The following is a 20,681-nucleotide window of genomic DNA, read 5'->3' as shown; positions in this document are numbered from 1 at the left end:
ATACATTCAAAATTGTAAGAAATCGAGATTTCGAAAATTTAGTGAAAAATTGGGGAAATTTTTTTTTGAAATTTTTGATCTACAATTTTTCGAAAAAAAATTTTTTTGCGCCAATTTTTCTTCTGATTTGTTGATTTTCTGAATTTTTTCCTCATTTTTTCTCTGTTTTTTCAAGGTTTTTTAGCTCTATTTCTACTCATTTTCCAGGTTTTTCCAATTTTTTCCAATAACTTCGGACACAAAAATCTCTGGAAATCAAAATTCAAAAATTCAAAAAGAATAATGAATTCAAAAATGATCAGATTCATGAATGTCAACAATTTGAATCCGTGCAGTTTTTCAAGAACAAATTGTGAGTAAAACCTGTAATAGAATGGCCCCTAGTTTTTGAGCCAATTTATCTCGGTTACTGATAAAGATATAAAAAAGTTTTTAACTGATAAATTGTTTATCATAATATATACAAATCTTATCAGTTGACACATTTTTGATATCTCTCATAGGAGCCGAGATGATTGAGCTCAAACTTGACAGTGTGGGGAGCCCTTCTATTACAGGTTTCACGATAACTATTTTCTTTTTCAACCGATTTTCATGATTTTTATACTACAATGTAGGATGTTTTAAGTACTCTCAGAATACATTAGCTTCATTGTATCTGAAAAACTCAAAAATGTTGAAAACGCGCTCCACTGATAACATAGCTGAAAATCTAGATTTCCCTCTAACTTGATAAGTTTTCATCCGATTTTTCAAATTATAAGCTTCAATTTTTGTGAATTTTGAAGAAATTTTGATTTTCAGAGCCAAAACATTGCCGAAAAATCCCCGATTCAAAAAATTCGCTCCAATGTGCAAAATTGAAAAAAAAATTCCATTTTTTCGATTTTTTCAAAAATTTCAAAATTTTATAACTTTTATGGTTTTCTGTAATTTTTATACTAATATGTAGGAAATTTTATGTGCTTTTAGGATACAGTTACTTCATTGTACTTGAAAAACTCAAAAGGGTTGAAAACGCGCTCCACTGATAACATAGCTGAAATTCTAGATTTCCCTCTAACTGCTTGATGTTTAAGCCGGGTTTTCAGATTTTTTTTTCAAAATTTATGAAATTTTCATTTTCAGCGTCAAAATCTAGCCAACGCCTTCATCTCGACAACGATTTTCTCAGCGATGCCAGGAATCTTGATGACCGTTCCAGTTGGACTAACTTTTGGAGGATTTTGTGCAATTGTTGGAGCAAAAATTTCGATAAAATTGGCTGAAAATGCTGAAAAACCGAAGATAGATGAGGATTCTGGAATTTGAGAGCATTCTGGACACTCTGGGACGTCTTCTGAAGATGAGAAGGACAACAACGAATTCTTTGATTTTCAAAAAATTTCTCAAAAATTGAAATTCCTGGAAAATTCGGAAAATTTGGGCCCACAAATTTTGGAATATTTGGAAAATCCCAGAAATTTGGAATTCTGATAACACTTCGTGACGTGGCAACTCTTCTAGAATCACCAACGACTCCTGAGAATAGAGTCAGAATTCAGTACAAAAAACGGAAGATTAAAATTGTGAAAATTGAGAATTTTGGGATTTTGGAAGTTTTTGAAAATTCGAGTAATTCTGATGGATCGCTGATTTTGATTTTTCTGGAAAAATGGAATAATGAAGATAATGAAGAAACACAATTTGGCTGAAAATCGACGATTCGCGATGGAAATCACGGAGATTTTCAAGAAAAATGGAGAGGAGAGAATTTCGGAAAATTGGATTTTGAAATTTTGATGATTAAGAAAGAAAGAAGGTTTGGGCGAATTCTTCTTCTCTCCTTTGCATTCTTATTTTGCCATTCACCTACGATTTCTTCCTGTCTACCATACATTGTTAATTCTGACTTCTAGCCGCTCTCTAACCGCCGTTTGTCCGTTTTATTGATTTTTTGTCCGTTCTGCCGATCCTTCTCTCATTCATTTCTTTCTTGCAGTCTGTCGCTCATCGTAAAGAAACAGAAACCTCGTGCAATACTCGAAAAGAAAAGTCGCCCAGGCGTCTGTTTATCTGAATCAGCATGGAATTAGATTGTGTATGGTGGCGAAAAATGTACAACAGGAGGATACACTAATTTCGTTTCGGTTCTTTCATACTTACATTGAAATAAGCCATATTCATGGAATCGAATCTTGGAGGAAACAAGACTCGGAAGAAAGAAGTCAAAGCGATTGGCTAGCTCATCTTCTAAGCATTTTCAATAAACCAATTATTCAACAATTGGAAATTGGAACTATCAATCACATAATTTATCTGGATGTTTTTTTTTTTTTTTTTTCTCAATCTCAGCGTCGAGCTCGGAACATCTGGAAACTAGAGAGTATTAAAAAAAGATAAATGTTTGATATAGAAATTTCAGAAAAAAATTATCATTCAAAAATAAATCACCTTCCATCAAGCTCCGCCATAATTCTCTTATCCATTAGACCACTTCCAACGCCCATTTTTCGAAATGAGAGCAGAGTGAATCGCCTCATTTCTGCCCAGTTTTCTCCATTCGCCGTTAAGAGACCGAGACCACCTGAAAATACGTCACTAGAAGTGCGCCAAGGCACTAAATATGCGCCAAGGCACGAAACGTGCGTCAAGCAACCAGATATGCGTCAAGTCCGTAGAAATGTGTCAAGGCGTCAAAAATACGTCAAGCCACTGAATATGCGCCAGGACACTAGAAATGGGCCAAGTCAGTAGATATCAGTTAAGGCACCAGTTATGCGTCAAGGCACGGGAAATAAGTTAAGCCAATGGAAATGTGTCTCATCTCTGGAAATGCGCCAAGTTAGTTGAAATACGTCAAGCCACTGAATATGCGCCAGGACACTAGAAATTTGTCAAGTCAGTAGATATCAGTTAAGACACCAGTTATGCGTCAAGGCATGGGAAATGAGTTAAGCCAATGGAAATGTGTCTCATCTCTGGAAATGCGCCAAGTTAGTTGAAATGCGTCAAGTCACTAGATATGCGTCAATGCACTAGAAATGAGTCAAGTCCGAAAAATGAGTAAAGGCACCAGTTATGCGTCAAGGCACGGGAAATGAGTCAAGGCAATGGAAATGTGTCTCATCTCTGGAAATGGGACAAGGCACGAAATATGCGTCAAGTTTTGAAAATTGCGTCACGGAACGAGAAAGTCAAGCCAGTAGGAGGCACCAGAAATGCGTCGAAGCACCAGAAAAGGGTCAAGTTACTAGAACTGCGTCAATGCACTAGAAATACGTCAAGTCACTAAAAACCTGTCAAGTCACTAGAAATGCGTCAAGGCACTAGAAATGAGTCAAGTCACCAATAATGCGCCCTTGGTTTCTTGATTAGCGCGTTTGTCGTGACCGACGAGCAACTGTCGAGGTCAATCCGAGGGCGTTATAATAAGGAGCCGAGCTAAGATGTAAAGTACGTCAGGAGGATACATGCATGAAGAGGAGCAGAGCTAAGGTGTGAAGTATGTTAGGAGAGCAAGTGGCAAGAAGATACATAGGAAGGATAGGATCATGGAAAGAGTGGAGGAATTGGATAAGGACAACTGTTGCAAGGAGGAGCGGAAAGAGGAACGAGTATAAATAGCAGTTGTTTTGATATATTTTATCTTTCTTCTTCATCTTCTTGTTGCACTATAGCAACTGTGAAATACAAACTCTTGAACTAATAAATCTACTGAACCCCAAGGAATTATATTTCTAGTTATTGGTCTTACAGTTTTGGATACTTGGTGCCTTGGCACATTTTCTGTGCCTTGCAAAAGTTTCATTAATGTTCCTAAGCACCGAAATTGTGTCAAGACATAGAAAAAAATCAAGAAACCTTTCAGACACATTTTGGCGGTTTTGCGCATTCTTGAAACTATTCAACTATTGATTTCTAACTACTTCAAACCTGAAATATGCTTAAAAACTGGCGCCAATTGTCGGTCCACACACTTTTTCCCGTTTCTCACAAAAATCTCATGCGCCATTTCATAATCTGAGGGTACGATGAATTCGAACTTTCCCGAAATCGAACTGTCCCGAAATCGAACTCGTTCGAATTAGAACTGTCCATTTTTCGAACACGCCCAGAACAGAACAAGAACAGAATCGAACTGCTACGAATTCGAACTATGCGGTGTCGAACTGTCCCGGATTGAAACTCTGTTAGCAACAGGGCGCGCTTGCTTTTTTAAAATTATTTTTGTCATCACCAAGACGCTAATAAATTAGCCAATCCCGCCAATTATGCCTTTGACTGGTCTCAATTTATTAGACACCATCTCCGACGCCCATTCTGTTTAAAAGTCATGAATTCTTTCTTTTTTAACACATATTTCCTATTTTCAAATTGTTTTTTTCCTCACTGTATTCAAATAAAAACGTTTTTTTTTTGTTGTAAAAATGATATTTTTCTGGAGAAAACTTGAAATTTTCAAAGGTAATGCAAGCGCGCTCTGTTGCTAACAGAGTTCCAATTCGGGACAGTTTGACTTGTGGCCAGTCAGCTTCAAATTTTCATAAATATGAAGGCGTAGAATTCTCCAAAAATATAATTTTCAAAATACCGTAGAACCTGTATAAGAAGTATCGGCACTTTGTTGTTCCAATATAACTCCGAAGGGCCCTTTTGTTAGAGGGTAAAAGGAGCCCTTCTGATAGAGGTTTTGTCTTATTTTTGAGCTTTTCTTCTTGTGCTCACTGAAACACAGGGGCTAATAAGTATGTATTTTCTATCGAAATTTTGAAGCCTCGTGCCACATTTGAGCACGAATTGGCCAGTCGATTTTTACGGTCCGACCAAGCAACAGCTATTTGAAAAGAACTGGCTCTTACTTCATTCATTTGACAAAAATCACAAACAATAATAAAAATTGAATCTTTGAAGCATCATTGGGTTGGTAGCAGTCAATTGGAACAAGTTCTTAAGAACGGACGTACCACGACTGGTCGAAATATTCATGGAACTGCAAAATGAAAATAATCATTTGGAAATCTTTTCAAAACTTACGAATAGTCGATTGATGATACAAAGGACCTGAACGCTTTCCACCATTCCACAAATATTCGGGTCTTCTATGGCACAGTATTTTCTATTTTCAAACAGGTTATACGAAAGATCGAGAATTTCTGGGAATTGTTCAGCAATGCCAAGCCAGAGCAATTCGTCTTTCAGTGTTTCCGTTGTGAAGTTTTCCAGAATTTGCGGTCGAATTTGTCTTTGAACTGCTGGAATCGTGATGTCGTTCTCTCTCATCGTCTTTGTCAGCTCCTCATTGATTCTACGAATATCCACCTCGAGAAGCAGACGAATTCCCTTCTGAAAAAAATATTATAGAATTTTTTTTCAATTCTAAAAGTCAAAAATAAGGCTTCCAATCGGTCGAGAAGTTTAGCCGATCGACCGACCGTTGACTTAGCCGGCCGAATACGTGCGTTTTTTTTTGACAAAATTCCATGTAGTGTTTGCGTAGGCAACTATGCATTTTTTACTTTGTGAACTGTGTAAGCAAAAACTTGACGCACAAATGCACGGGTTCGGTCGGCTGGGTGGGTGGTCGAAATGGAAGCGTTAGTCAAAAAAAACTCACATCAAAATCGTCCAGAACATATTTGAGACTTTCCAATATTTCAATAATTTTGTCTCGTTTTTCTCGACTGACTCCAATGAAAATTCCCTTGAAAACGACCCAATCAATGATCTCGTAAATGACATCAAGAGCATACATACAGTAGCTAGATCCAGCTGGAATCCAGATGCCCCTCTTCTGGGTTCGGATGATTGGAGTTAGGACGAACTGAAAGAATATGTACATTCTAAAATGCTGAGACTCGGAGACTCAGGGATTCTGAGATTCCGAGACTTTGAAATTCTGAAGTTCTACGATTCTAAAATTCCAAAATTCGAAGAGATTCTAAAATTCTAAGATTCTGAGATTCTGAATCTGAAATTCTCAGAATCTGAGATTCTGAAATTCTGAGCTTCTGAAGTTCCAAAAATGTGAGATTCTGCGATTCTGAGTTTCTGAGATTCTGAGATTCTGAGATTCTGAGATTCTGAGATTCCGAGATTCTGAGATTCTTAGATTCTGAAGTGCTGGAATTCAGAGATGCTGAGATTCAAAGATTCCAAGATTCCAAGATCCCAAGATTCCAAGATTCCAAGATTCCAAGATTCCAAGATTCCAAGATCCCAAGATCCCAGGATTCCAAGATCACCAAGCTCTTGTCAGGTTTTTTCTAAGCACCTTGCCAATTTATGAGGAACAGTCCAACCACTAACCGTAATTTTGCCCATCTCAGCTGCTCCAATGAGTGTCAGCAAATCTCGATATTGCATAGTTTCCATTGGCGGCTTATTGCGAAGCGCCTCCTCGACTGGCAACGGATTCATTCCACACCGTCGCATTTCGTACAAAATTTCAGCTCCGATCATGAATCTCTTCTTATTGGTCGCGTCTTCATTGAACAGGCGGATGATAGGAGTTGGTGGGGTCTCAACATCAGCTGCACATGGAAGAAACCAGAACTTGTTGGCGTTTATAAACGCGTCAAATTCGCTAGTGATAATGGTGATTACGTTGATAAGATGCTCATAGAGCTGTTTGTTCTGAGCCACTGGAGATTTCTTGTGGACAAACTGAAGATGGTCACGAAGCTGGGTGAATTGTGGATCATACTTGTTGACTGGCATCATCTTTTTGATAATTCCAAAGAATTCTTCAAACGTTTTCTTCTTCAACTTGTTGGTTCTCGGAAGATGTAGAAGATTGAGAACTCTTCTATCCACATTCTTTCGGAAAGCCTCGAACTTCTCCGCATCATACCGTATCAACTCGAACAATCCATTCAACTCTAGTTCTTTAGTTCTCAAATAGATCGCCACCACTTTCTGAACCGGCAGATTTTTTGTGTCATCTGTGAGAAATTTGGAGTAAGCCTTTTGTTGCATTTGTGATAAGAGGTCTTGTTTGAAAATGTATTGATCATTCTTCAAGCTGGTGTAGATGTTAGGAGGGATCTGAAAATACAATTTAGGTAGAAAATTCCTTTGTTTAATTGTCGATTACCACTGGATATGGCGTGGAGAGTTCGGTGAGAAACTTGTTCAGATTTCCGGGAAAGTTTCGAAAGTTTTCGACTTGTTTGAACAGTGGTCCCACTCCTCCGTAATAGTAATTGAGAATGGGATCGGTGGTTTCTCCAGTTGGCTCTCCATCGATATAGAATATCATGCCCCAGTGCTCTTCTGGCAGATATGCTCGAAAAATTGCACAGTTCGACGGAAGAGACGGTTTTGTGAGAAACGACATTTCTGAAAGAAGTTTAAAGTAAATCAAGGTTATCTCGGTTCGTATAAGACATATGGAAGATTAGTTAACTGACAAAATATTTCTGATATTATGATAAACATTTTATCAGTGGACTAATTTTTAATATCTGTTACAAGAAATAAGATATAAGGGCTCAAAGTTGGCACTTATCATAAAAACATGTAATAGATTAACGCCTACTTCGTAAAGTTTGAGCCTAATTATCTTAATTCCTATGAAAGATATCAAAAATTTGTCAACTGATGAAATTTTGATGATATCATGCTAAACAGTTTATCAGTTGACCGCTTTTTGATATCTTTTACAGGAAATGAGATGTACGGGCTTAAAGTTGACACTTATCATTAAACCTGTAATAGAAGCACCTTAACATGGTCAAGTTTGAGCTCAATTATCTTGGTTCCTATGAGAGATATCAAAAATCTGTCAACTAACAAAATATTTCTGATATTATGATAAGAATTTTACCAGTTGATATATTTTTGATATCTTTTACAGGAAATGAGATATAAGGGCCCAACGTGGCAGTTACCATGAAACCTGCAACAGAAAGGTTCCCGCACTACCAACTTTTAGCTGAATTATCTTGGTTCCTATGAGAGATATTACAAATTAGTCAACTGATTAAGTGTTTGTTATATTATGCTAAAAATTTATCAGTTGACAACTGTTTGATATCTTTCACTGAAAACCAGATAAATAGGCTCAAAGTGAGTAAACTTCTATTAGGTCAAATACAATGGAACACTTTCACAGATTTCAGAAAAAAATGGTTATGATAAATGACAAGAACCAAAGAAAAAAAATCCGAAATTCGAAAAAGCCAAAACAAAATAATTTCCGGTGACTCATTTTCATATTTTCAAAACAAAATTTCGCCCGCGTCACTTGATTGAAAACTGAATGGTTTTTGATCTACACTGATAAACAAACATTTGAAAAAAAAATTGTCGAAAAAATTCTAATAAGCTTCACATTTGCAGGTAGAAAAAAAAAGAAATCTTGAAGATTCGTTTGAAACAAAAAACATGAAAAAATGACAAAAATCCCTATTCACGGTTGCAGACCGACTCGTGTTGAAAAAAATGACGACGGGGCTCTAGATGGGATATCTCACGCTCTCCCACAGAACAATTCCGAACTGCAAATTAATTTTTGATCTACAGAAAAAAAGTTTGGCGCGATCACAATTGCAGGTCTAAAACCATAATTTCAGAATTTTTTATCTGATTTTGTGGAGTTCCAAGATGATTCAAATGATTCTTAAAAAATTAATTAGTGGTTATAGATTCATGTATGGTCCTTTTCCGGAAGAAAAAATGTCAAAAATGGTCATTTTTGAAAGTTTTTTACAGAAAAATCTATCTCCTGTTTCAGTTTTTGACATTCCTAGGAGTTCTATAGCTCAAAAAAACCGCAATTATTTTCTCTACATTTTCTATGGATGAATTTTCAATTCGCCTGATAAAACTTTTTTTATAATCAAAAAACAACGCAAAAATGCGATTTTGTGCAATTTCATGAGGTTTTTGAATTATAAAAAAAGTTTTATCAGACAAATTAAAAATTCATCCATAGAAAATGTAGAGAAAATAACTGCGGTTTTTTTGAGCTATATAACTCCTAAAAATGTCAAAAACTGAAAGAGGAGATAGATTTTTTCTGTAAAAAACTTTCAAAAATTACCATTTTTAACATTTTTTCTTCCGGAAAAGGACCATACATGAATCTATAACCACTAATTAATTTTTAAGAATCATTTGAATCATCTTGGAACTCCACAAAATCAGATGAAAAATTCTGAAATTATGGTTTTAGACCTGCAATTGTGATCGCGCCAAACTTTTTTTCTGTAGATCAAAAATTAATTTGCAGTTCGGAAATGTTCTGTGGGAGAGCGTGTATCTGAAAAAAAAAGTTATGAAATTTAACCCATAATATATTGGGCTGATATTTTGGTACTTCGATCTTTCTGGTCTGTAATACATCCATGCATTTTCGGGTGCTTAGATTTTGTAGTCTTTGCAAGTCTGTTATACACCACATGGTATATTTTCTTCTCTTCTCTTCTTTCTCGGATCACCAACACATTCATCACTTTGAATGTTGCCTTCTCCTCTTTCCCTTCTCCCTAAATCTCTCACTTCGCTGAACTATATCATTTAAACTTAGCAATAGAAGTAGTGACCAGCAGCCATTTGTTTCGGTCTTTTTACCCACCGTTTTTGCAGTCCTATTCGCTGAAAATTCTGAAATTTTCTTCTGCAGAGGACAAACATGGGAGTGAGTTTCAAAATTAATGTTTCAAAGTTTAAAAGTGGACACTAATGGGGTTGTTCAGTGAGAAGTAAACCAGCAATATGCTGGCCCCGCAACGATCAAAATTGCTGAAGTTTTCTAGGTTTGCTAGCCTTTCTAGGCCATCTTCTAATAGAGGTTTTACGGTAGACTGCGCGGCCCAAGCAAATTGCTGGTTTTTCTTCCCCTCTGCATAAGAAAAAAAAAATCAGAAATTCGATGATTTTCTGCTCACTGAATAACCCTATAAATCTAGCATTACTTCAAAACCATGGTGTTTTCAGAACAGTAAATCAAACATATCAAGTAGCCTTTTGTCACAAGGCGAGAACGAAGAACACGATGGGAATACACTAATGGATGAACTTCTAAGAAACCAAAGACTACAAGCTCAATTGTCTGCTATCCAGCAACAGGCTAAACCGGTTGCAAGTTTGGAATTTGATAACAATTCGCCAGAACTTGGTGGGACAACGACAGCACAAGCACAAGCTGGAATCTCAGAATACAATGATTTCAAAGAAAATCTTACATTGGTTGCTCCTCGAGTGAATTTGTTCAGTTGCATGGATTGGCAGCAGCAAATGTCTCTTAATAGAGTCGTTCGCGAATTGGATGAGATAGTCTATGAAGTTGTTAATAACAGTGGCATTTTGGGAAAGAGAAATCACTCGAAGAACATAAACTTTTCATTCAGTAAAATTACGGTAAGGATTTGATTGTACTAATAGTTCATTCAATACTAAATCACAGGCAACTGTCGAAAAAGTTCGCAGTGAATTGGAACTGCTCAACCAGAAACATGGTTATCTTGGTTATCGTAAAGCTTATGAATCAGATGCAATAAAAACTGCGATGCTATTATCGATATCCGAAACATTCTTCATGAGATGGAAGATACTGATAATGAACACTTTTTTGAATTACTGTTCACACTATCGAAGAAAACAATAGAATTGAATAATGTACCAATGTATTTCTCTCATCGTCGACAGGAAGATTCTGTCGAAGTGAAGCCCATGAATTCCAGGTGAGATCATTTTTTTGGCACAAAATTCGGGGGTACAATTATTTGGGGGTAACCGGGGGTACAACTGATTGGAGGGTATAAAATTCGTGGGTACAAAAATTCGGACAAATTACCAATGATTCTGGGGGTACAATTTTTTTAGAGGGAATTTCGGAATTCCTGAACTTCAAAGCTTTAAAATCTCAGGATTTCAGAATCTCAGAATTTCGAAATTTCAGAATTTCGGAATTTCAGAATTTTGGAATTTTGGACTCTCAGAATTTCCGAATTCAAGAATTTCGGAACTTCAGAATCTCAGAATCTCAGAATCTCAAAATCTCAGACTCTCAGAATCTCAGAATCTCAGATTCTTAGAATCTCAGAATCTCAATTTCAGAATCTTAGAATCTCAGAATCTCAGAATCTCAGAATCACAGAATCTCAGAATCTCAGAATCTCAGAATCTCAGAATCTCAGAATCTCAGAATCTCAGAATCGCAGAATCTCAGGATCGCAGAATCTTAGAATCTGAGAATCGCAGAATCTCAGAATCGCAGAATCTCAGGAACGCAGAATCTTAGAATCGCAGAATCGCAGAATCTCAGAATCGCAGAATCTCAGAATCGCAGAATCTCACATTTTTGGAACTTCAGAAGCTCAGAATTTCAGAATCTCTGAGTTTCAGAATTTCAGAATTTTGGAATTTTGGACTCTCCGAATTTCCGAATTCAAGAATTTCGTAACCTCAGAATCTCAGAATCTCAGAATCTCAAAATCTCAGATTTTCAGAATCTCAATCTCAGAATCTCAGAATCTCAGAATCTCAGAATCTCAGAATCTCAGAATCTCAGAATCTCAAAATCTCAGAATCTCAGAATCGCAGAATCTCACATTTTTGGAACTTCAGAAGCTCAGAATTTCAGAATCTCTGAGTTTCAGAATTTCAGAATTTTGGAATTTTGGACTCTCCGAATTTCCGAATTCAAGAATTTCGTAACCTCAGAATCTCAGAATCTCAGAATCTCAAAATCTCAGATTTTCAGAATCTCAGAATCTCAGAATCTCAGAATCTCAGAATATCAGAATCTCAGAATCTCAAAATCGCAGAATCTTAGAATCGCAGAATCTCATATTTTTGGAACTTCAGAAGCTCAGAATTTCAGAATCTCTGAGTTTCAGAATTTCAGAATTTTGGAATTTTGGACTCTCCGAATTTCCGAATTCAAGAATTTCGTAACTTCAGACTCTCAGAATTTCAGAATCTCAGATTCTTAGAATCTCAATCTCAGAATCTCAGAATCTCAGAATCTCAGAATCTCAGAATCTCAGAATCTCAGAATCTCAGAATCTCAGAATCTCAGAATCTCAAAATCTCAGAATCTCAGAATCTCAGAATCTCAAAATCGCAGAATCTTAGAATCGCAGAATCTCACATTTTTGGAACTTCAGAAGCTCAGAATTTCAGAATCTCTGAGTTTCAGAATTTCAGAATATCAGAATCTAAGAATCTCATATTTTCAGAATTTCGGAATTTTATAATTTCGGAATCTCACAATTTCAGAACCTCAGAATTTCGGAATCTCAGAATTTCGGAATTTTGAAATCCCCTAAACAAAATGCGTTGTTTCCCAGAATCATTTCTAGTTTGAACAATTGTTTGTCATTTTTTAAAATAAAATAACGTTGCCAACTTTTTTCAGAGATCTTTGCATTCCTGAAGGAGACTTGATTAAGTTTCAAGATACACTCGAAACGTTCTGCAATGATGTTATCTCTCATTGCAAACGTCGTTTCCCTACTCTGAAACTCTCGGAAACAGATGGATCTCTGGCATTTTTTCTCAGTCATTATCTTCAAATCGAGTCGGATGTACTGAGCTTCCAAATGAGGACAGCAATGAGGAAGTTGAATAAATACGATCCGGTGTTGGAAAAAACTAGTTTCCTCCAAACCACATTTCCTCTTGTCATAAACAAGTCGAGAGTTGATAAGCATTCTCAGGAAGTGTCGAATATTCTAAATCACATTGAAGATGAGCTCAGCGACGGTGGCCAATGTGATGAGGTGAGTTTTTAAAATCAAATTTGAATCTACAGTACATGGCAACAAGGTATGCAAAAAATGATTTTTCAGTTGATTTTCTGCCACTTGAACCATTTTCAGGAGTCTGGAGCTCGGCTGTCAAGTTTCCGATCACTCTGAAAATGTTAGAATTTTTAAAACAGACTTAGTTTGAAAACTTTGCATTCACAGATTTTTTGAAAACTCCTAGTTTTTCAGCTATTTGTCGATTCTTGAAGGACCCCTTTTTTTCAGATGTTCAGTGCATAAACGGGTGCCTTTCAGAAATTGACAAATTCCTGAAAAGCTGGGAATTTTCTAAAAATTCGGTGAATGCAAAGTTTTCAATCCAGGTCTGTTTTAATCCCTCCAACATTTTTAAAGTGATCAGCAAATTGACAGTCGAGCTCCAGACTTCTGAAAATGTGCAAAAAGCAACTAAAAAATAAGTTTTCGCATGTTATTGATCGGTACTGCATGCGGTCACTTTTATTTTGGAGGCAAACATCGTAACCCGTATAAATCTTATTGACGGTACCGTACTTAATAATTGTTTTTTTTCAAGAAAGGTCTTCTGGTGGAGATTTTCTCACTTCGACGCTTATTAGAACAACTTTTTTTTATTGAATTTGATAAAAATGATTCTTATAAGGTAAACTGATTCAAAGTTATGGTTCATCTCGGAAACTTGTTTCCAGCCATACTCTTATCATCACCATCGAGGGGTTGGATCATTAGATTGGGTTTTGGAGATATTGTTCCAACAAGAGGTCCGTGGTTCATTTTTGTAGTTTTTTGTAAAGTTTGACATTTCAGCTGGATCGATGTTACGGAAGACGGGATTCTGTTCAGCTTATCCTACAAATTGAACAAGTTAAACGTTTCGTGAGATAATTCTCATTAAATAAAATGTTTTCAAGTGATTTTTTGATTCATTTATTCTTCCAACTGTATCTCGAACAGTTTTGACATACTTTTTTCTACTTCATAGATCTTATAATTCTTATCTCGTTCGATATATTTTCAGTACAAGAATGGCCAACAACGAAAGAAGAGATTTAGCAGAGAGAGTGAGTAATTGAATTCTTTCTTCAACGGATTTTTTTTTCATTTTCAGGAGCTACTCATCGCAGAACTAGAAGAAGCTCGCAATAAATATTTGGAATGTGAGCCAATAATCCAGGCAATCAAACAATTTTTGACCAAAAAACATGGAGACGTTTTTGAAAAACAGGCGAGTCTTCATTTCAAAGCTGTGAGGTATATTAGTTTTCAGGAACAAGATGTTAAAAATTCGTATAAAGAACTCCATCCAATTTTGGAAGAGATGCGAAGAAAAAGAGAAAATATATCAGAGGATGATCCATTTGATGCTTCATTCTTGGATCTGATTGCGAGTTTGGACAATGGTGAATTTGGTGTATCAGAAGTCACAGAGAAGAAAGAACATTTGTAAGTTTTCCATTTCTTTATGTCTCATGTCTCATGTGAGACAAGCCATTTCGGTTGGTCGGAAACCGTTAACCGCCGGTCGACTGCTGACCCAGCCGACCGACCAAATCCGTGCATTTGCCCGTCGGCATGCCAGTTTTCGCGTACGCAGTATTTCCTTTACGACGAACGACGGATTTATTGAATAGTGTGTCATCTCTCCGGCATGAAGTCGTCGGACGGCTGGTCGGTCGGTCGGTCGGTCGGCTTAACTTCCCGATATATTTCAACTCTCCACAGATTATGAGTCACATTTCAGAATTCGCCTCTCCAACGACGTTTGTAAGAAACTTGATGGTATCAGACTCCAACTAAATTGTGTCATTGGCATAATCCCTAAAGCCATCAGACTGGAAATATTCCAAAATCTATTGAGGGCTTTTGGTGATCTTCAATTAACACTGGCTCAAATTTTGACTAGTGTAGGTCTCCTAATAGTATTATGTTCGTTTTAATTTTTTTCAGTTCAAACTGAAAAACAATGATTCAACACTTGTTGTAAGTTTTGAACTTTTCTATCAGTTTAAAAACAAGAAAATTTCAGGAAGGAATGAAAAACTGGGCAGCGAACAATGGAACTATAACTGTTTTCCTCACAGAGACTATCCTAAATTTACCTGGATATGGAATTGAGGAAGAGCAAATAAAACCGATCGATGTGGGTCTGGGTTCTCTATACAATTGGATCCAACTTCTACTTATTTTTTCTAGGATCTTCTGAATCGCTCCATAGCCGTCTACTCTCCAGAACTATTCTTCAATTTTGTACGAGTCATAGGAAAGGCAGAAGAGACAATTGATTATAAGGAGAAAATTGAAGATCACCAGCGTCTTCTGGGAATCTTAATTGACGAGATTTGGAATATGACCGAGTATAAATGATATTTTGCAGACGGGGCTGATTGAGGATGATTTTAAAAATTCAATTTATTCCATGTACAAATTTACAAACCCGATGTATCTTATCTTCTCTTCTTCAAAATTCCAGAGAATATTCTTGGCTCGACCATAGTTGCACACTTCTTCTCCAACGACGGTGGCCCTTGTTTGGATGGGGATAACTGAAATTTTCGATTTCAAATTCAAAATTTCATTCCCAATTTTACCTCGTATCGATTCAAAAAGTTGGCAATAAAAAGGAATAGTTCCATTCTAGCAAGCCCTTCTCCTAGACATTGTCGTTTTCCAACCGAGAATGGAACAAGTTGCTCCACCTTTTTCAATTTTCCATTCTCATCTATAAACCTTTCTGGCTTGAAAGATTCATGATCTGGGAATGTTTTCTCGTCCATCATGATAGTACTAATTTGAGCAACAACTCCAGTTCCTCTAGGGATATGATACCCATTGATTACTGTATCCTTGGTGGTCTCGTGTTGCATGTTCAATGGAACAAGATTGGTACATCGTTGGGTTTCCTAAAAGCAATTCTAGCATACTGTAACTTGGATCAAAACCTTACATTGAGAAAAGCGTTCATATACGGCAAGTCATTCTTATCAGCGGTGGTGATAAGTCTATCGCTTGCTACGACTCTATCCAGTTCCTCATGGATCTTCATTTGAACCTTTGGATAGTGCAAAATATAACTCAATGCCCATGTAGTGGTGTTTGTAGTGGTGCCAAGGCCAGCAAACCACATATCCATCAGCATGTTTTCCAATTGGATATTGCTGAAAAACTAGGTAATGGAATATGATTTCTATCGGCCCATACTCCGGGGTACATCAGAAGAGGGTACATCCTGCTCAAGGGGTACATTGACTCAGAGGGTACATCGTTTGAAGGGGTACACCTAGGTAGTTGCTTTACTATCAGGGGATTAATCTAGGCCGATCTAAGCCTAGATGTACCAATCTTTAGGCTAATCTATTACCTAGGTGTACCTTTTCAGACGATTTACCCTCTGAGTCAATGAACCTCTTGAGCATGATGTACCTTATTTCAATGTACCCTCGGAGTATGGACCATTTCTATCAGGTGGATTACGGTACTTTGAAGTTGGAAACATGAAAAAAGTTTTTCAACTTTTTGCATTTTGAAACTTCATAGGAAGTTAAACTTATGGACGCAACACTGGAAGTGTCGCGCCGCTACCCGGCTGAACTACGCGGTCGCTAGCTCGAGCGATGGCACAAGTCAAAGAGCGCGATATTTAATCCCCAGTTTCGAACAAACAAATTCACAGTGAGACTCACCTGAACGTTCCCTCATCTCCCTCATTTTGTCTCTTCCTCTGCTCCTTCAGATATGTCTCTACATAATCCGAACTGTCAGAATCCAGATCTTCAAAGTCTATTTGCTCTCTGTGCTTCTCTACTTGAGCCCGGAAGAATCCAAAACCAGTATCTCGGAAATCCTTAAACGGTTTTTCGTACAACGATTCCGGCATGAGTTTTGCAAGGATTGGAATATTCATAGCCAGGAATATATGGAGCTTTCCGAATAGTTCTGGAGGAGCATCAATGATTCGTTTGAGCTCTTGGAACTCGTCTTGTTTGGTCTATAAAATTTTTAAAAATATGTTTTGCGAACCCTATATTTTGTACCTCATCAAACCGATAACCAAATAAAAGTTGATTGATTACATTTGCAATAGCGTTATCAAAAACTGGTGGGATTTCTGTTTCTTGTCCTTCAGTAGCATCGAATTTGACAAAGACATCTTGAACTTCCAGAAGGATTTTTTCCTGCATCAGGTTCTTTCCCAACCCGAAATCTCTTAAACTAGTTAGAGCGAATCTACGATGGTCCCTCCATTTGGCACCATTAGAATCGATGACTCCATGATCTCCACCACGGAAGAAGTCAACTGCTGGGAGACAAACTTTATTGGTGTAGGTTTCGGCATCTCGAATGAACGTTTCTTTCACCTTGTCGTAGGTGTTGATCATAATATGGGGTCTGCTTCCTGCAAACTTTACTATTAACAATCACCAAATTCTGCGTGGGTGTGTGTGTGTGTGTGTGTGTGTGTGTGTGTGTGTGTGTGTGTGTGTGTGTGTGTGTGTGTGTGTGTGTGTGTGTGTGTGTGTGTGTGTGTCCGTGTGTGTCCGTGTGTTCCCGTGTCGCCGATCCTAGCGAAGTGGCTACTAGACCGAAACTTCCTAAATTTTTACAGATAATCCGAAATAGCAGCGAAATGATGCCCGAATTTTCCGTTTCTCGAAATATCGATTTTGAAGCCTTGATTTTACAGTAATCCGAATATTGAAGGCCTTCAATATACTCACCAATCCAAAAGGTATACACATCTCCATACTTCTTGGTCCATCCTTCAAATGCAGCGTATCCAGGTGGTGGGTTATTAATAGACAATAGATTTCCAAAAACTGGCAATGGACATGGACCAGGTGGTAGATTCCGACGCTTCCAATACAATTCATAGCCCAAATAGACAGCGAACACCGTGAAGAACAAAATCACGAACATTGTAGACTGAAAATAGAGAGAATAGAAGGATGTTTGTGTTTTATATAATGCGAAAAGTGTAATTCATGTTTTGTGACCGAGAGTGAGAGGCTTGTACACAGACGACAGTCTTTTTCAAATTAGTAGAGAGTGTGCGGTAATCAAGAAACGCAGAGTGAGGGGCTGTGTTTCGGAGTATCTGCCTTTTAAAGTTTTCTGATAGTGCTGAAGAGATGGAGTATTTAGTTCGAATTATAGATTTTTTTTGTTTCAAGAAATAAATTATTACAACCCCGCTGAGGCTAAATCCAGAGATCTGGATGGCAGCAATTCTTTGACGGGTTCTGACCTCTGTGCTTCAATCTTTCAAATAAACGGATACCACAAATAATTCAACTTTATTCTTCATATTGAAATCAATGTTTCAAAAAAATCGTTGTTTTCTCCTGATTCGATGATGTCGTATCCGAGGTGGTTCGATGACACATCTTCAAAACCCATTTTCTATATGGAAGCACACATCGGATAGTGACCAAAGGATCAGCTATGCATCCCAATGAAAGACATGGAATTATAAAATAGCTGTAGGCCGTAGGCTCCACGATTCCCAGTTGAGCAAGACACCAGAATGATGATGCAGGGAACACGGAGACCAGGGGAATAATGGATTGGATGGTCAGAGCCTGCAAAATGGGTTTGTTTCATTGGTCAGGGTGGAGGATTCTCGGTTAGGGTGATTTTTTGAAGGAATACCCAAAAGTTTGACCCCTATTTTTTGAATCCCTATGCAATATATCAAAAATGTGTCAACTGATAAGTTGTTTATCATAATATCACCAATACTTTATCAGTTAATAGATTTTTGATATTTCTCATAGGAGCCGAGATAATTAAACTCAAAATGCCCGTACAGGTAACCTGGGATAGAAAGAGTTCTTAACTTTGAACCAACTTATCCCGGTTCCTGTAGAAAATATGAAAAAGTAAACAACTGATAAAATTTTGGTGATATTATGATAAACAATTTATTAGTTGACAAAATTTTCATACCTTGATCAGGAACCGAGAAAAATGGACTCTAAAAAACTTACATGAACTAATCTTCTTGCATTATCCCTTGTGGATGGACTATGAACTGATCTTGTCTGCTTCAAAGTTTTATGAATCTGATGTCGGCACCAATACATAACAAAATAGATTGGTATCAAGCCAATGGTCACGGCCAACACGAGAATGATAAGTGGGTACTGGTTAGTAATATTCGTTGAGAGCACCACATTATAATTCTCCAAATTCCTCACAGATCCTTCCAGAATTTCATTGTTAACTGCTACCGATTGGTCCACAAGCACATTTGAGCAAGATGCATAGATCAGAAAAGGGATACTGTATCCTAATACGCAGAGTATTATAGAAGTGCTTGCTGTGAATTTATGGAATCTGATTGAATAGTATCGGTAGACCATGGAGAGCATCAATGAGATGAAAGAGTTTAGGGATAGGTGAACTGAAAAGGCTGGGGGATCATTGAACGAATTGTTTAGGGTGTCTTACGAATTCCCACGTAGGACATATAGCTAAACCAGGAGCCAAAGTACTGCACGGGACCGAGATAAATCACAATTGTGTACTGATGTTTTGATAGAACTCTGAACTTCAATCCATTCTATTTTCTCATGAAAAACCACGTACCTTGGCTGACTGGTAACTGCAAAAACAGCGAATAACAATTGGGTTATTGTGGTGTTCGCCAGAAAAATACGATATGGGGTTAGACTGCGTGGGCTTTTCCAGATGATTAGGTACAGTAAGAGGAAATTTAGGCAAAATCCAATTAGGGTGAGAATGGTAACGATAATCACGAAGATACTATCCGCGGTGTTCATGTAGGTGTCTGGAAAATAGGATATCGTCAACTTTGAGCTTTTAAATCTCAGTTCCTGTAGAAGGTTTCAAAAAGTGGTCAACTGATAAAATTTCCTTCATAATATCACAAATATTTTATCAGTTGACACCCTTTTGATATCTTTCCCAGAAAACAAGATATCTGGGCTCAAAGTTGAAAGTTGGGGTGGCGTTCATTTTTAGTATATACGATATTGCGCCTACTTTGAACCTTTATATCTCTGTTCCTGCGAAAGATTTCAAAAAGTGGTCAACTGATAAAATGTTCTTCATAATATCATAAATAGTTTATTAATTGACTACTTTTTCATATCTTTACCAGGAAACAAGATATCTGGGCTCAAAGTTGGGGCCTCCTATTAGAGTGTTTACGGTACTTAACAAAAAAACCACAAACCGGAAGTAAGCGGTGATAGCACACCAGCAACTGATCTCCAGATGGACATACGATTCTTTTTTCAGGTTTAGTCTGAAAATTAGCTCATGCATGGGTGAGAATTTAGGGGAGCAGAGAACATACGGAAGTGTAATGCGTCCGGTTTTTGTGTTGTGATGGACTTTTTTTTCTAAAAATGGATTTTTGAAAATAAATAGTTAAAACTCTATTTTATAAATGAGGAAGCGTTATATTCTGAAAGAAGTAGAAAAATCTGATGTTTCTAAGAATAAGAATCTTTCAAGAATTGATGACTATTTCAGTATGTGTCATTGGACGCTCGCGGACTTCGCCCTAGCTTCCTTCATGTCTAATATTTTCAGACCAAGTGAATTAGATATGATATGATAGAATTAGACGAGTGCTACAAAAATATAATAATTGGAATAATGTAGCTTGTCTATGAACAAAGTTACAAGCCAAAAACCATCTGAGCAACGCGGTCTCTACTTTGCGGTCTTGCAACTTTGTTCATAGACGAGCTACAGTACTCCAAATAGTATCATTTTGTAGTACTCAACGAGTTCTATTATAGCTTTATTAGTTGGTCATAAAATAGAGACTCTAAAGGGTGCTATGGCAGGATCCGCCAAGGTCCGTTTCGGAAATGTTTGAAGAATGGAATAGATAAAATCTCACTCTGTTTTTTGAGCTCAATTATCTCAATTTCGGTAAGAAATATCAAAAATTTGTCAACTGATAAACTATTTGTGATTATATGATAAATAATT

At 37.2% G+C, this 20,681-nt stretch overlaps 5 protein-coding genes across 5 annotated transcripts; 2 read left to right on the top strand and 3 right to left on the bottom strand.

Annotated features, from left to right (window-relative positions):
• Positions 1 to 38: 38 nt before the first annotated feature.
• CBG08848 lies at positions 39 to 7,318 on the bottom strand (the record flags this gene model as incomplete). Its single annotated transcript, XM_002635492.1, has 11 exons — positions 39 to 138; positions 1,147 to 1,273; positions 2,290 to 2,351; positions 2,434 to 2,566; positions 3,737 to 3,875; positions 4,574 to 4,706; positions 4,947 to 4,972; positions 5,017 to 5,325; positions 5,597 to 5,803; positions 6,289 to 7,026; positions 7,076 to 7,318. 11 exons carry the CDS (start codon positions 7,316 to 7,318, stop codon positions 39 to 41), a joined length of 2,217 nt encoding a protein of 738 aa, XP_002635538.1.
• Positions 7,319 to 9,616: 2,298 nt separating this feature from the next.
• CBG08847 lies at positions 9,617 to 13,601 on the top strand (the record flags this gene model as incomplete). The annotated part of the gene is made up of 6 exons (XM_045236670.1): positions 9,617 to 9,622; positions 9,922 to 10,344; positions 10,528 to 10,667; positions 12,347 to 12,710; positions 13,406 to 13,477; positions 13,524 to 13,601. 6 exons carry the CDS (start codon positions 9,617 to 9,619, stop codon positions 13,599 to 13,601), a joined length of 1,083 nt encoding a protein of 360 aa, XP_045093857.1.
• Positions 13,602 to 13,741: 140 nt separating this feature from the next.
• On the top strand, positions 13,742 to 15,080 carry CBG08846 (the record flags this gene model as incomplete). The annotated part of the gene is made up of 6 exons (XM_045236669.1): positions 13,742 to 13,777; positions 13,825 to 14,159; positions 14,458 to 14,620; positions 14,664 to 14,696; positions 14,743 to 14,856; positions 14,910 to 15,080. The coding sequence occupies 6 exons, from the start codon at positions 13,742 to 13,744 to the stop codon at positions 15,078 to 15,080; spliced, it is 852 nt and encodes a 283-aa protein (XP_045093856.1).
• An 80-nt stretch (positions 15,081 to 15,160) lies between these two features.
• Positions 15,161 to 17,630, bottom strand: CBG08845 (the record flags this gene model as incomplete). The annotated part of the gene is made up of 6 exons (XM_002635489.1): positions 15,161 to 15,259; positions 15,305 to 15,616; positions 15,661 to 15,871; positions 16,397 to 16,701; positions 16,748 to 17,109; positions 17,432 to 17,630. The coding sequence occupies 6 exons, from the start codon at positions 17,628 to 17,630 to the stop codon at positions 15,161 to 15,163; spliced, it is 1,488 nt and encodes a 495-aa protein (XP_002635535.1).
• Positions 17,631 to 18,025: 395 nt separating this feature from the next.
• On the bottom strand, positions 18,026 to 19,960 carry Cbr-srd-33 (the record flags this gene model as incomplete). Its single annotated transcript, XM_002635488.2, has 5 exons — positions 18,026 to 18,292; positions 18,701 to 19,116; positions 19,164 to 19,258; positions 19,302 to 19,503; positions 19,912 to 19,960. 5 exons carry the CDS (start codon positions 19,958 to 19,960, stop codon positions 18,026 to 18,028), a joined length of 1,029 nt encoding a protein of 342 aa, XP_002635534.2.
• Between the last annotated feature and the right edge of the window lie 721 nt (positions 19,961 to 20,681).

Source organism: Caenorhabditis briggsae, assembly GCF_000004555.2.
Source record: "Caenorhabditis briggsae complete genome, chrV, whole genome shotgun sequence".
In the NCBI taxonomy this organism is placed as follows: domain Eukaryota; kingdom Metazoa; phylum Nematoda; class Chromadorea; order Rhabditida; family Rhabditidae; genus Caenorhabditis; species Caenorhabditis briggsae.
Note: the sequence above shows the minus strand (reverse complement) of the source record. Positions and strands in the feature narration are given on the sequence as shown.